The 16,319-nt window shown below is 41.7% G+C and overlaps 1 protein-coding gene across 5 annotated transcripts in view; it reads right to left on the minus strand.

The window, feature by feature from the left end:
* Positions 1 to 16,319, minus strand: part of B4GALNT1 (beta-1,4-N-acetyl-galactosaminyltransferase 1) — a 556,280-nt gene that overhangs the window by 173,257 nt on the left and 366,704 nt on the right. For all 5 annotated transcript variants that reach the window (XM_069230844.1, XM_069230843.1, XM_069230845.1 and 2 more), the window contains one exon: positions 8,651 to 8,824. In XM_069230844.1, the coding sequence (XP_069086945.1) occupies positions 8,651 to 8,824 (174 nt within the window). The remainder of the gene's footprint in view (positions 1 to 8,650; positions 8,825 to 16,319) is intronic.

Consider the following 16,319-nt stretch of genomic DNA (forward strand, 5'->3'; position numbering starts at 1 on the left):
TTGGCAAAGAACAGAACTAAAGTGCCCCCAGCAAAATTACAGTACTGTCAGAAAGAAGTGAAATATTTGGGACACTAAATTTAAAAGGAAGCTAGAAAGATTTCCAGAGAGAGAGTCACTGCCATATGGCAGATGAATCCCCCTGTTACTCAAAGAGATGTCAGAATGTTTCTGGGAACGGTGAGCTGTTGTCTCCAGTAAATTCCCAATTTTTTAATAATTTCAAAACCGTTGCAGAAGCTGACTCACAAAGAGGTTACTGATCCCCTAGAGTTAGACCAAGCTTGTATGAAAGCCTTTACTTAGTTGAGAGAAAGTCTGTGTAAAGCTCCGGCTTTGGGAATGCCTGACTACACAAAACCATTCATGTTGTTTTATCATAAGCATGATGCATGTTCCTTATCTGTTTTGACCCAGGTACATGGTTTGTAAACCGCCTGTAGCATATTTTTCAGCTACTTTGGACCCAGTCGCAGCAGCATTTCCTGGCTGTTTGCGAACTGTGGCAGCGGTTGGATTGAGCCTCACTCAGAGTGAGAGCATTGTGATGGGACATTCCTTAACTGTTTTGGTCCCTCACTCCAATGAAGTTTTGCTTACCCGAACAAAGACACAACATTTAACAAACGCTAGGTTGACCATATATGAAACTGTAATTTTGGGTTCTCCAAATGTTACTCTGAAAAGGTGTACAGTGCTTAACCCAGCAACTTTGCTTCCAAAGGAAAATGTTGAAATTGATAAATTGAAAGATGTTGAACATGACTGTCTTGAAGTAACTGAATTGTGTGCAAAACCTAGGCCTGATATTCGAGATACACAATTGGATGAAAATGACCAAATTATCTTTATTGATGGTTTCTGTTTAAGAGATAACATGGGAACACGAAAAGCAGGATCTGCTGTGTGCACAACTTCTGGTATACTCAAAGCTTCCTGGCTTTGGGAAGTGTATTCAGCACAAGTAGCTGAATTGGTGGCTCTTACTAGAGCATGCCATGTTTGTACACAGCTTAAAGTTACCATTTATACAGACAGTCAGTATGGATTTGGAATAGTGCGCGATTTGGCCAGCTATAGACACAGAGAGGTTTCATGACTTCCTCTGGTTCACCAGTTTGAAATGGTGAAAGAATACATGATTTGTTACAAGCTTTACAAATGCCTGAAAAGATTACTGTGGTAAAATGCAGTACACACCAGAGATCACAATATTTTGTGTCTATGGGAAATGTATATGCAGATCAAGTCACAAGGGTTTGTGCATTGAATTGTATATATGTCAAAGACTAATGGGAACTGTTGCCTGAAGAAGAAATTTGCTAATTGCGTTTTGACTGTAGTAGATACCTGGGAAGAGCTAAAAAGCCCCCATGAAAATGTTGACGAAGAAGAAAAGAAAATGTGGGTTAAATTGAAATGTGTACAGAGGGATGACAACATATGGGTGTCAGGGCAAGGCCAAGTAGTCATGCCTAATTGCCTGCTGACTCAAATGTCTAGATTTTATCATGGTCAAGTACATGTTGGGAGGGATGCCATGATTCGCACCTTTAAGGAGACTTGGTTCAATCCAAGGTTAGACAGGTTGCCGAAGCAGCTTGCCACAGTCCTATCATCTGCCAACAGATGAATGTGGGTAAAAGAACAGTCATCAACATGAGCCACACTGGGAGAATGGGAGGTCTATTTATACAAAATGCAAATGGATTTCATTGAAATGCCTGTGTGTGGGGATTGAGATATGTGCTGGTGATTGCATTTTTAGTAATTGGATTGAAGCATACCCCACATGTAGGAATGACAGACTTACCGTAGCAAAGTTATTGCTTAGGGAACTAATACCACATTTTGGTTTTCCTGTCTCTTTAGAATCAGATAGAGGAAGTCACTTCAATAATAAAGTAATAAAATTACTATGTTCAACCTTAAACATTGACCAGAAGTTGCCCTGCAGCTACCATCCGGAAGCCTCAGGACCCATAGAACAGATTAATGGAACCCTGAAGTCATGACTTGCAAAAATATGTACGTCCACAAATTTGAAATGGCCGGATGTGCTACCATTATTTCCAATGAGAAACACAAGCGACAGGAAAACTAGACTGTTGCCCAGTTGTACTGGGTACTACTACAGCTATGCAGAAGTTCCAAACAGGATACATGCCAGTCACACCTGAAAAGTACCCTGTCCTTTGGACAATGAAGAAAAGTTGTTGAGAATACCAGCAACCTCCAGACGAACTCCAGAAACAGAGAAGGAAACTGGAGAATCAGAAACAGACTCTGAGCAGACAGAAGAAAATCCAGGTACTCCTGTAGGAGTCGAAACACAGGACTTACAGGAAAGTGACATTGAACTAGCCTCAACTGAGGCAGCAGGAGAGTCTTGTCAGAGGAGGGCTCTCCCAGAAGCAGACAATCTCGAAAAGCAGACAGAGAAAACCCACAGATCGGGTAGAGAGGGTTGAGTTGGATCAAAGTCAAACCAATCTGACTCCTCCAAGAACAATCGCAGGTACTTCAAGTCAAAATCTTGCAGAACAAGGAGAAGCTGAAAGTCCAGCCCTGAAAAGAGCATAAGCCAAGGGAACACTGAAAGGAGACAAGTGGCCAGGATCACAAGCTAAGAGGAAAGAATCAATCATGGTATCCACAATCAAAGAGGAAGTAGACACCACAAGAAAAGAAAACTTGAGTGGTGGAGAATTAAATGGAGATCGAAGACTGAAAAGAAAACGAATCGCAAATCGAAACACAAAAACATGCTGACTAGTTTTTCAGGAGCCATGGTCTTAATGGACACGGAAATGGCTGTTGTACGTTCTATGACTTTTCAGAACTGCCTTGCGTTAGACATCCTTTTAGCAAAGGAAGGTGGAGTCAGTAAAATGCTGAAATCGCAACATTGTTGCACATATATTCCTGACAAAAGTAGAGAAATGAAAAGCTTTATTAACAATCTGACGAATATTAAGTCTGACCTAAAAATTCTAAAAGAACCTGCAGTTTGGGAAAAGGTTGGCAAATGTTTTGCTTCTGTGGGAAATTGGCTGGCCAACCTAGGGAAAGGTATAAGTGGGAATATATAACAAGTAATATTGATTATTATGATGTGTATCATTGGCTTATGGGGAGTTCATAAAGTATATACTGTAATTAAAAGGCAGAAAATGAAAAATGACCAGAGGAGGGAAGAAATTCAATTAGAAATGATGAGTAGGTATTTCGATGAAAATTGGAGAAAGAAAAGAAATGTCAAACATAATCATGAAACAAAATTTTAGATTAACAAAAATTGTGTTAAATGATGTAATGTGTGATGACACATTTAGTCATCACAGGAGGGACTGTGAAAGCTGATTTCATTACTAATAAATTTGCATTGATTAATAGCTAAGAATTTACATGAATTATGCTAACATAGAGAAATCTAGTGTCTTGAAAAATGTGCCCACTGAAGTGGCCACCATAACATGTACCACATTAATAAAGAACTGACATTAATAGTTTAAATAATGTGCACATGTAGAATAAAATGCACTAGTGGTTCATACTAATGTATTAATGATATGTATTTGCTTAAAAATATTAGGCATAGAGTAATTACGAGATTTTGGGCCTAGTTGGCAAAGCCTCATGTAAGCTTCATGGCATAAATAAATGTTCGTAAATGTTTTTGCAAAGGTAGAGAATTAACACTTGCTCACTGTTCACACAGTGCTGATCAAATATATTTGTAACCTTGCAATGTTAAACATGTTGATGTCTTAAAGTTTCTTTTCAGAACTGTCTGCTGAAATGTAGTGTATTACCTACGGATACAATTGTATCCTTGATGCGTGAGAAGCAAATGTTCTCAGGCCTTAACAATGGCTTCACTGACTTGAGCTATGATTGCAACTAAAAAGTTACTCGACGAAACTGGTGAAGGGAACGAGAGAAGAGGAGCCAATCATCGACATCTGAAAGACTGTCTAGGTATACCATACATTTAGAAATTAATGTTTATTGGTTCTACTGTGAACACATGATATTCTGACCAATAGCGATGTGAGAGAATACTTTATGGATTTTAGTTTAACCCCGACTACGTGGAGAACAGGAACACACATAATTGACAGTCGACAGTTAGTAGTAGTAGCATGCAGTATGCAGTTTAGTGGTTACTTGATTCTTCACCTGCCCAGTCCGAGGAGCAGAGCAGTTTCTGATGTCTTCCTAACTTAATTGTGTTTAATGCTATTGATGCTGTTTCTTAGCTTGATACCCTTTCTAAATTGGTTCAGTTAACTTAGAGCCCACCAGTGGCTGAGCCAATCCCTTTCACTGTCCTTTCCAGACAGATGTTCAACTGACGAAGAAATCTCAGTTTGCTGATCCATTCAGGAGAGGTATAACAAAATGCTATTGTTTCTGTTATAGACTTTTGTTCTTTTCTTTTAAGTACCAACCGCTATTTTGTTAGAGCCCTAGTTAGATGTTTCCCAAATTAACTTTTGACTAAATTAATTTAGCATGAAGCCGAAACATGCTATTATAATTGGAGGCTTAGCTAGTATGCCATGTGTTAACAAATGTTATTAACAAATAATATATTTTGTTCATCTGTTGAATTGATGTATGTATGCCATCTTTAGTTTTCAGTTATTTCTGTTATTAATTTGTACAGTAGCACTTGAATGTTTATTGATAAATGTCTTGAGTAAATTGAGATTTTTCCGCCGCTTTGGTCAGCCTGGGTTGTTTGTATATGCATATCATTTGGTCTTGAGATTAATTTACGTGATATTAGCATTGTCAATATTGGGAAATAAACTTTCTAACTTTACTAAAAGGTGGTGTTAATCATGGCCACATGGGTCATGGTGTGTAAAGATTACTGACTTGAAGTCTCTGATGATTGATTTGTTAAACATGTTATATTGTTGTTGGTTAGGTCATGAGTACATTTTGTGCCCATGGTGGAATCACTCTAAGTATAGTCAAAAGGTCCATCGAACCTCTAACATGTCCCCTTATAAATAAATGACCAAAGGCCAAATAAGGCCAGACACGCTCACACCCATCGAGGATCTTCTGAAATTAAACTTGACATAATTAAAAAAAACACTGAATAATCTGTGCCATCACTGCAACTTTCAATTAGAGCGTCACTTGAAAAATACAAACAAAATGTTAATGGATCGAAAGCTCAAATGCTTTAAATGGCCAAACGAGATAATTAAAATGGCATGCATAGCAAGGCTATAATCGTACAAATAATACTCTTAGATATACCTGCTCTAAAGCGTGTAGTCCATGCTAAATACTCTGTGCATCTTTTCACAATCCCCGGTAACTCCACCCTTTCTGAGCTTGCCACAGGGTGGGGTCAGTGATGCTTGTAGACCCCACTCTGTGACAACTTGTTAAAGAGGGGGTGTTTGTTTTTAGCCTGTGATTGACAACCAGCCCAGGGAAATACAGGGCGGATGACCGAAAAGCCTGGGGCAGATTTGAAACTTGACGCTATTGCACGTCATTAGAGGGTAGTCTCTTAAGACCCCCGAGAATGGAAGGCAAGGGCTGGCACTAGATCAGCCGGCCCTGCTGAAGTTAAAAATATATAAACTTAGCACATGTGCACCACCGCAAGAGCCTCAACAGAAAGTGCCTGGCTGCCTGTCCTGTCTCTCGTGTCAGTGAGGATGAGAGAAAGAAAAGGGAGCCAGGCTCTGAGGGCATCAACCAGCACAGACTTCGTTTTATTACCAATATTGAAAGTTATGTGGATGGATGGTAATTTCTCTGAGCACTTACCATTTTGCTCTAAACCATTGGCATCTGCATAACTTTCAAAGATGGGTGGGCGGAGCCCGACGCTCTCACCCAGGAGCCGCTGATTTTTCCATGCAACCTGCCACCTTTTATGATGCAAAGCCTTATCAACCAAAAGTGTGAGACAGGGTTTTGAGTAACAAAGTAGCACCTTATTCGGCTTTGCATGTGTGTTGCACTGTACAGCACACATGCAAAGTAAGAAGAGTTTTCAAAGTTGTCTAGGCATAGTATTTTGCGCTGGAAGGGAAGCCTTTGATTACAAACCCTATGCTAGACACACACACACCTTTGCACTATGGTGTAAAGCTGTGTGTGTGGCGCACTGCAGCAAAATTCTACACCACCCTTGGATAAAGGTGCGGAGACAGCTATATCTCTGTAGATATAGCACTCTCCTCCTCCCTTCCTGTCACACAACGCAGTGCAGCATTTTTGGCTGCTATGCTGCATTGGGTGACAGTTTAGCAAATCTGCCCCAAATTCTGTAGATATTGTAGGTCCTGTTGCCTGCGTGGCTGATAACAAAGCAAGTTCTAAATGAAGGAGAAGGGTTTAATAAAACAAATGTGTTTTATGTGCTACACAAAACTTTGGTACAAGACCCTTCTTATAGCTAGTTGCAGTCCAATCACTAATTAGAAGACAGGCAGGCAAAATGTGCAGATTTAATATAATTTAATTAAAACGTTATTAATCTTTTTGCAGGTTCTTTAGGAAAAGGACCACTTCTAGTCATTCATGTGAGGAGTGTGCAGCAGGAAATGCCCAGCACACTCTTTTGTACACAAGATTTTACTTGCTGACCTGTTCTTATTCTAATGGCCATCTACTTTAGTCTGAAATCACAAATTTCATTGGTATAAAGCACATCAGTAAGCAGGCAAAGTGCAAAATTAGCTTCGGAAATATTGAGTACTCACAATTGCTACTGTCGATGAGTCCAGAGGGTTTTCCTCATTTAGTCTGACTGGCAAGTTCAGATCTATAATGGAAGTCCTTCTCGAGAAGATGCTGCCATCTCTCATGACGAGAAGTATCCCAGAAACAGAAATCATAACCACATCATTGGTAGATTAGGGATATCTACTAGATATGGAGCCATCAATTAATTAGCATTGAGGAAGTGTATTATTTCTTACCTAATAAGCTTCATTATACTTTGGCTTACGATCTGGATGCAAGTTAGGAACTGCCATTAATAACTCACCTTTCAGGTTTTTTTCCGCACATGCCCCATACATAGGAGAGGCTCCTCCATAAGGGCAGAGGACTGTCGCCCCCCCCCCCCCCCCCAGCAGCGGCAGCTGCAAAACTTTTCTCAAAAAATGATGATAAACACTGTTTATTATCATTTTTTCTGAAAAGGGGCGGGGCCACGGAGATGACAAGCAATGAGGGGGAGTGTACAGAACTCCCCCTCAGAGCGCATGTGTGTTTAGCTAGCAGTCTCAGGCTGGCCAAACATACATGCGCACAGAGCTCTCTCCAGCTCAGCAACACAGTTGCCTGCCTGCAGCGAGGAGACAGACGGAGGAGCGGAGCAGCACGAGGCGGGAAGCTAAGTGGGTATTTTTATTTTTTATTATTTTTAATTTAATTTCCCCCACCCCTGTGTGCCACCCGTCCCTTCTGCTTCACGTGAACCGCAACTACCCATACAGGTCCAAAAGCACTCCAGGGAGGTGCAGCTTTTATTAGGCCAGCTGCCTACACATAGTTTGTAAATTTTATCATGAAGGGACACCGACCAAAGGTCAGTGAGTGCTTACATTTACAGCTGCACTGAACAGCCCGGCTCATAATAAAAGTATATAGCCAGTTTTAAGGACAAATAAGTTATGTAAACAAACAGCAAAACTAAACAAAATCTGAAGATCATCTCGCCAGACAGTCAACAAACATCACTACCCAAGGGGCCAGATAAAACCATGGTGTCCTTTTACACAACCACTACCTTTACTCCTCTGCAATAGAAGAAAGGGAGTTTATGCCATAGTGCAAATGTGTGTCTAGCATAGGCTTTGATATAGAAAGCTTCCCTTCCATTGCAAAATACTGTGACTGACTAAAAGCAAGAAAACACACAAAACGGAAAGAAAGAGAAAGACTGAAAACTGTGACAAAGGGAGGAAGCGGGGATGAGAAAGAACCTGCAAAAACGAGATAAAAGGGGCAGAGAGTGGCTAGTGGTGGATTAAAGAGGCATGAGGAAGAAGCAAGGGTAACGAAACTTTGGTATTAGGCATGCTGACATTTAATAGCACCTGCCACAGACTTCTGAGTAAATCGTTGGACTCTGACACTTATTCTTTTACAAATTAAGTACTAGCAACAACCTGTTCAGCCTAAGGATTGATCTGGAGTACAGAGCATTACAAGAGTCAATGCAAGGCAAAGATCCCTCCCTGATCAGCAGAGGTCTCCAATCAATACTGAGTGAGTATTCTGATTTACTGCGAAGATTATTTACTTGTTATTGCTTACAACTTGGAATCAAAAACACCGCCTATTGATAATTTTTAGTGTCCAATTCTCGACAACACTTAGAAGTAGTTGCAGGCTTAGGGAAGACGGTTCTTCGGTTATAGAACTGATGACAGCGTTGGAACCTGCCCAGTCTGTGAACTTACTTTGGACAATTGCCACTCGAGAAACATGTTTCCCAAATGGTCATTTGACAGTGTTGTAGTTCTACACAATGGACATATTACGAGCATTTTGCTGTGCCTGGATAACTCCTGGTGCCCTCTTCTGGGATTTCTCACCACCTGCGGAAAAAGCACCAATTAAGCATGATACCTGGTACCTCTACAAATGTGATTCCCACCTTTGCCGGTGGCTTCTGTACTCCTCCTCCCGTCTCCGGTGCAATTCCATGAGCTCAGTGGGATCGAAGGTGGTGGAGAAATCAATGGAATACGCTGGACTGATGAAGTGCTTCTGGAGCGGCAGGTTAAGGCTTGGCTCCACCTCACACTTGCAGTTGTTCTGAGGCAGTAATCTGGAAAAAAACAGAGAAAGGCCTGGTTAGGGCAGCACAGCTGAGATTACATAAACTTCTATGGAGTAACAGGCTAAGGAGTACATTGATCTAAGCACTGCCAAAGCATATATAGCCACACCCAAGTTTTGAATGGTCTATTGTTTTGTTGACCTCTCGCTTTCACCATATTGAGTGTTCCTCGCTGTTTTCATTTAGAAGAAGGTAATTAAGGCTCGTGGAGTAAGCCTAGGACGCCAAGGGCCAGACAATTTGACAAAGTGGCAGACACTAACATTAGAACTTGGGTCTAGTGCTTCAGATCAACAATATAGCCATTAGATCACATTTTATCTGCTAATGATATTTATTTAAATATTGATAACTGGCCTTCCATTTCACTCTTCTCCTGACACAGGGAAATGCCAATATTCTGTATGTGTGTTTTCTTTGTCATATTTTCACCTCCGTTTTGCATTTTGACAGTGTCAGTCATGTCACTTTCTTGTGTAAAGCTGGAAGATCAAATAATTTGCTCTTTGATATTTTTTTTCACATGGAAGATTCATAAACAACACAAACCACAGGATATGTCAAGGGGCACAAGTCAGGAATTTCTATTTATTACTGTTAATATTTCGATGCAGCACAAATGTAACATAAACTTGCATCAGAGAACTGTGCAAGATGGGGTATGTAAAAAAAAATCATAAAACTAATGCGAAAAACAACCGCTGAGAGAAGAAAGCAAAGTAAAACAGTGGTTTATAAAAGACAAACATTTGGGGAACAGTATTATAAACAAGGAATAATACGTCTTAGAATACTGGAATACTGTGAACTACATTGGGGGCGGGAGATGCCAGACAAATAACGATTGGTACAGGCTTCTGCCCCACCATCCCAGCGCTTGTCTGTTAATGGGCTTGCCTTTCAAAAATCCTTTATCATTGGTAAATGCTTTGTTGTCCCTCTTTATGGCAGTTTGGTTACCGCCTCGCAAACCGGCACTGTTACATGGATAATTGTACGTTTGCCAATATGTTTGACTGCAGCTAACTTCTTTTTCCTTTTGTGTCTGTCCTTCGCACTCATGCTCATGGTGGCCGTGGCGCTTTGAATTAACTTGCTTATGTCAACTGTTTTACTTTTCATTTTCAATTTAAGTGGCAAAAAAAGTCCAGTTAGGAATTTACAATGCTAATAGCTCTAACTCGAGCAAACATGAGACCCGTTGCATTGCAAATTCTTGTTTCCAATTGTCTGTCCCCAGATACAGTGTGTCATCAAGATATCACTTTGTGCTACTTTGTTATGCCCCAATCTTAACGCTCTCCCAATGGTTCCCTGTGAAGCCTTTAACTTGAATGCTTCCCAGGGATTGTGAACCGGAGTGTTTGTGAGGCTTTGCACAGCCAGTGCATACCTTAAAATAGACCTCATTCATCTCATGTAGAGTAGTTACTATTTTTGCTATTCTACACTTTTTTTTAGTAAATGAGAGGCCATATTTTGTGAATCACATGGGATCAGGTCCGCTTGACTACACTAAAAACCATCACATAACTGTTTATTAGTTAATGGGCTTAATAAAGACAATGGGCCTGATTTGAGAAAAGTGGCGCTGCATCCAATGCAGCACTACTTTCCTTAGAATCCTTAGCACCCCCCTACCACCACTATGTGTGCCCCGTATTTAATATATGGTGCACCATAGCGCAGGGTTGGGGCAATAGTGTCAACATTTTTGACGCTATTGATGTACTGTGTTGGATTAGCACCAACATTTTGGGGCTAATCCTGTACAGTACATAGAGGCTCCTTGAAAGCAATGGTGGCCCCCCTTTTACCACCAGCTCAGTTCAGGCGTTAAAAGTGGCCCCAAAAAATGATGTAGTAGAATCTCTTAGATACCACTGCAACATTTTTGCAGTCCCCTTAAAGGGAGAACACCTCCCCTGCTTACATTATGACTGGCGCAGGCATAATGTGGCGCAAGGAGTTATAAAGTGGCGCAATACATGTATTGCACCACTTTGTAAATATGGTGCAGCGATTTTGGCCTCAATGGGCCACATTTGCATTAAAAAAATGATGCTAATGTGGTGCAAGGAGGCGGTAGGCCCTCTTATATCTGGGCCAATCTTTTTTAAAGTAAAACCCTGGATTGAGCTTTGACTTTATCTGTCTGTTATAAAGTGTGTTATAGTCTATTTGTTGCCAACCTTCAAGGCACCTCCTTTGTATTTGGCCTTGTCACCTTGCACATTTTCACCCCTGGATACTAAAGTAAGCTAGAGCCATGGCTAACAAATGAAGAGTTAGTGTCCTGAATGTAAGACACTAGGAAGGACACACAACCTTTATTATGGCGCTGTTACTTGGTTCCTAATACCAGCAGAATCAGAAGCGAGCCACCTCTGCCTCTCCTGTATGTGTGGTTTAGCAGATTTGCTCTCTGTCTGACCTATACCTTTGATTTAAGAAAAAAGCCTGCTCTGACTGTCCTGTTTAAAATGTGATGTTCATGGAGACTCTGTGGATTAGGAAAGATTGTTCTACCTTATGTAAGATTGCTCTTGTTGACCTAAATGGGAAGTATGCCTTACTTGCCCTGCAGCTCAGGGAACTCTGATGGTCTGTCCTGCATTTAAGGCAAAGTGCACCTCACATTCTGTGTTTTTCTTCGTGGCCATTCCACCCTGCCTACATCATGCACAACAAGCATTGGTAAATATTAGGTCTCGCCTCTAGGATTGATAATAAGTTAAGAGGTGTGGAAGCAGTGTATGAGTGCAGGGTGAGTGGTGCATGAATAAATGTTGAAAAGTGTTCTTAATGCTTCTAAAACCCTCAAAATGTGGGCTGAATTCAGAAATATAAAATAGTTATACACTTGTGTCATCATTTTGTTAGGCAGACCATTACTCTTGGGTGATCAGCCGTGCTCTATAAATTCGAGTTGATTGAATGATTGAGAAGAGAAGCCGAACACAGAGTAAGGTGAATTATTTTGTAGTCCAGTGAAGGATAATTTAGCAGGTTTTATCAGATTATTCTGTTAATAAATAGCATTTGATTCCTCTTAGTTCTTTGTGCCTGTATTACTATGTTGGGCCCAGGGAAAGGTGTCTTATAATTACTACTAATATCATTGTCTGTTTCATTTTGTTTGCCCGAAGATCAATTATGAACCTGTGACAAAAAAAACCTTGCCAAAGCTAAAACCCCGTTTTTCTCTTGCAGAGAGCCACACAAAATCAAAGAATCAGGGAAATAAGTCTGAGGCTGTCCAATACAGAAGGGCAAGTTTCACATCTCCCAGGGGTCTGTTCTCATTCAAATAGTTTGTGTAAGATAATGTCAGAGTACAAATAAACCACGAAGCATGGCCACAAAAACAGAAAGTGGCAAGAACAGAGTTATAGGTCATGAGCAAGTATCTCTGCAATCAATCCGCTGTCGGCAGGAAGCAGTAGCATAGTCAGACATGAGGCAAAGACCGGTAGCTACTATAATGCAACTTTAAGTGTTAAAACAAAGGTTTAACTATCACATTTTGCAACTTAGCACCCCATGACGTGATTTTGAACGGCACAGCTGATGTATTCTGCAAGGGAAGAGCATAACAAGTGGGGATGTAGCCCGGCCCGGGTTCAATCTCCGGCATCGCCGTTTCTTTTTAACTGTTTATTTTATTTAACTGTTTATTCCTTTCCTACATGCATCTTTTTTGTGCATACACGTGCATCTTTCTTTTTGAATAAAGTACACTGGAGCCAAGTTCGCTATTTAGGAGAGGCTCGCGCTGAACAGTAAAATGGTCTTAGTGTCTGGCACCACATTTGCAGCGAAGGTTTGAAATGGGGGGAGCTGTCCTATTTCACAGCTATTCCGTCTAACCTGCACTTCCACCACAGGGTGACATGGAAAAGGACACACCATCACACACGTGACAGTATCGAGCCAAATGAAAAACACCTAAAAGGGGAGGAAATGTTACCAAGTAAGCAAATACACTGAAACATAGCTGCAAGGGTTTTTTTTTTGGAACAAGAATCAGTGGAAGACATGGCACATGAAATTTCAGCTAGGGGATGTAGCTCAGTGGTAGAGAGCATGTATGAAGCCACGGGTTCAATCCCTATTTTCTCTAGAGCAGGAAATATGTTGATACCAAGTTATTTTACAAATTTAATATAAATCACCGCATTTCTTTCCTGAGCTTGCACAAGTTATCCAATCTCCCCTCGCACAGCCATAAATAGTGTTTCACATCCATCTGCACTATGATGTCATGGTGCTGGACACGAGAGTTGCGCATGCGCCATGCACTCTTGCCGACGGCGTCGTGTCTGGCAAAAGGGATGAACCAAACATGGGATTAGTTGAACAGCCATGAGTAGCTGTGGATGCTGGCTGAAATGGAAATATAGAACCCCTCTCTGGTATATATTCAATGCTTTTTTTTTTTTTTTTTAGGAATAAAGACGCTTCATTGTTAAGACTATCAGAAGGCATAGACCTCTCCAGCGGGGTATAATACCCCACTGAATTCTGGGGTTTGTACTGTGTTGCACTTTAGGTGTTCCAGTAGATTTAATAAAACTGAAAGGGATCTTCAAAAAAATCCCACACAGTAGGAAACAGTACTTGGTCGAGAGGATAGTGATAAGAGAACCACATGAGGAACACCACAAGGAAGAACAGGAAACAGTATGCTGCAGGCAATAGAAATGGAGGAAAAGGGGCAAGCACAGGAACAAATGAAATGCAAGGAAAGCAACTGGTCGGGTTGTAACCCCTGTTAAGATTTATATTAAATACAATAGATTTCACAAGCACAGTGCAAGCGCTGTGCAGGTGAAACCTAAGAAAGGATCTTTGGTCCCTGGCTCAAACGCTGACTCTGAGTACTGTTACAGACAGTAACAGTGTGTGTTGGAAGGCATGACCGGCAGAATCTCATAAAACAGGAGCTGAAGAGGGATAAGAAGACACAGGCTTACTCTCCACTCAAAAATCAATCACAATAAAAAAAAACTGATGCTATTCACACCAGTATTTCTCATAGTAGAGCACTCAAAATACAGGCCCTATAACATATACTTAGGGCTCAGTTTTGCTCTGGTACAACTCAGAAGCAGACCTTGTGTCATGGTGTAATTGTTAAAAACCAGAGAATAGTTCCGAAAGACCCCATATGTATAAGGGAAAAAAAATAAAAAAATTATAGGAAGTGCCTCACATCACCATCAGCCCGTTGGCTGGTATATGTACCCCTGAGATGCTGATTATTAGTTATACAAACTTAGCATCAATAGTGACATTCATTGTGATTGTTCCTCCTGCCACTAAAGGAAAGTGCTGACGATGATACAGCAAACGAATTGGTGATTATGAGCAAACAGGCTCATGGTGGTCGCACACATGTGGCACCGCCTGTAATTGCTTGTATATTTTTTCTATGCACATGGGGTCCCTATTCACCATACACTGCTATTTAAAAATCACACAATGACACAGGGTCTACCTCTGGGTTGTACCAGAGGAGTATTGAGCCCTAAGTATGACATATGTTATAGGGCTTGGATTATGAGTGCTCTTCTATAAGAAGTACTGGTGTGAATGACACTAGGGGCTTTTGTTGTGGATGATTGGCACAATGCCAGGCACAGGCTGTAAAGTCTTGGATATGCATGCTGCCTGTTCCATATTCACTGTACGATAGTACTCGAGCTGCACTCACTGATGCCCACTACAACAAAACCATTCTGAGTTATTTGTGTTCCCGTTCAGAGGAGACCTGGCTTGCAGGTGTGTGCTGGACTATTTGATTTGGAGCAGGATCAACACTGATGTGCATATAGATATTCTCTGTCTGGGGTGGCATAGTGGGCGAAAAATTATGGCACTGGAACTAGTGGCTGAGACTTGTTGCTAGCATTCCACCAAACACCTTTGTGTTTTCCGCCATGCAATGCCCTAAGAGATGGGTATGCCCAGATGTTGGTGCTGCGCTCACTGTGCCATAGGTCTTAAGCTATAACTCACTGAAGGGACCCAAGTCGGGCGAAACACATGTGGAGTTACTTATGTTCCTGTTAAGATGGGACTCGGCATGACAGTTTAGGCTGAATTTTTCATACTAGAGCAGGATCAAGGATAATTTGCCTATAGATAAAAGCCTATCTGTCTCCAGCCCCACTACTCTGTCAATCTCCCTGAACCTCCTCCTTGCTTTCTCTTCTGTGAGTATCACTGAAAGCTCCCACCATCTCACTCCTGCTTTAAAGGTATAACGGGTTGAAGCCATATCCGAGCGCTCTCATGAATAGCTGTGAGTGGGCACAGGGGGGACAGGCCTATATGAGGAACACCCCGTTTCACGACATCCAGAGCATCCGAAGTGCTGGTATGGCCGGGAAAAGCCATTTACATGACTTTCAGGACCAACATACTGTCTGTACGTTTTGTTTTCATTTTACTGTTTAGGCAGGGGAGTTGCTATCACAAGTGCATGAGGTGCAGTGGCACCAAGGCTGGGGTGTACGAGGAGCTCGCGCATCCCTAGTTACATGTATCCTCTACTACCCAGCTAAAGGGCCTAGGAAGCTGTTCTTGCTTGCACCGAGGGGGGTCATGGCACCCTTGCTACGCCGCTGCTGAGACCAGCCACATACTACTTAGATTGTAAACGTGTCAGTCCTTTTCTTTTATAAAACAAATCACTTGCTCCTACATGAAATTCCGTTAGGGGGTTCCTCCGTGTTTTGACTGCAAGTAGTTTGCGTGCCCAGTTGCCTGCTGTATTTTTTCTTCCAGAGATAGAAGCTATTCGAATGTTCTCTGCCCGGCTGTTGCAGGGCTGTGCGTCTCTTTACAGCGACGCCCTCTCCAACAACGGTTTCAATGTACATATGAAAAGCTTTTTTTTCTATTATGTCCCTGGATTTTCCAGGGATGGTTGGCCCTGGTACCCCAAACTCTTCCTGTGCCATTGTTTCATCTTCCCGGCAATTCATGCACTCGTTTGTTTTTAAGTGTTTGCTTTTCCTTTTGTCTGCTTACATGCTATTTATTGCACTTTTCTTTTCAGCATTATCAGAGTGGAGTCTGTTCCCTTGGAAACATTTTCCACAACTCCCACAACGTCTTTCTTCTTTGTTTGCTCCACTAGCAAACTCACCACCACGTGCATGCGCACATCAGAATGCCACACCTTGGATGGGTGGCAGTCACTTCTTGGTGTTGTGGACCATTCGCACAGTAGGTACTGCCCTTATGCTCATAGCGTGTGTGCGTCTTCTCTTCACTTGTGCTCCTGTTAACATGCGTGACCTTCTTCCGAGTGCGTGCAGTTACACACCTTCCTTGCCAGCGGCCTAGGTCTTAGTTTCTGTTTCTAATTTTGGCCCACCGTACACATTCTTTGCATTAGGCCTCACTCAAAAACCTCTGTTTTGAATGGACATGCTTGTTTTATCTGCACCTGCCTCAGTCCGCGTGCTGTCTG

The sequence above is a fragment of the Pleurodeles waltl genome, chromosome 4_2 (assembly GCF_031143425.1).
Source record: "Pleurodeles waltl isolate 20211129_DDA chromosome 4_2, aPleWal1.hap1.20221129, whole genome shotgun sequence".
In the NCBI taxonomy this organism is placed as follows: domain Eukaryota; kingdom Metazoa; phylum Chordata; class Amphibia; order Caudata; family Salamandridae; genus Pleurodeles; species Pleurodeles waltl.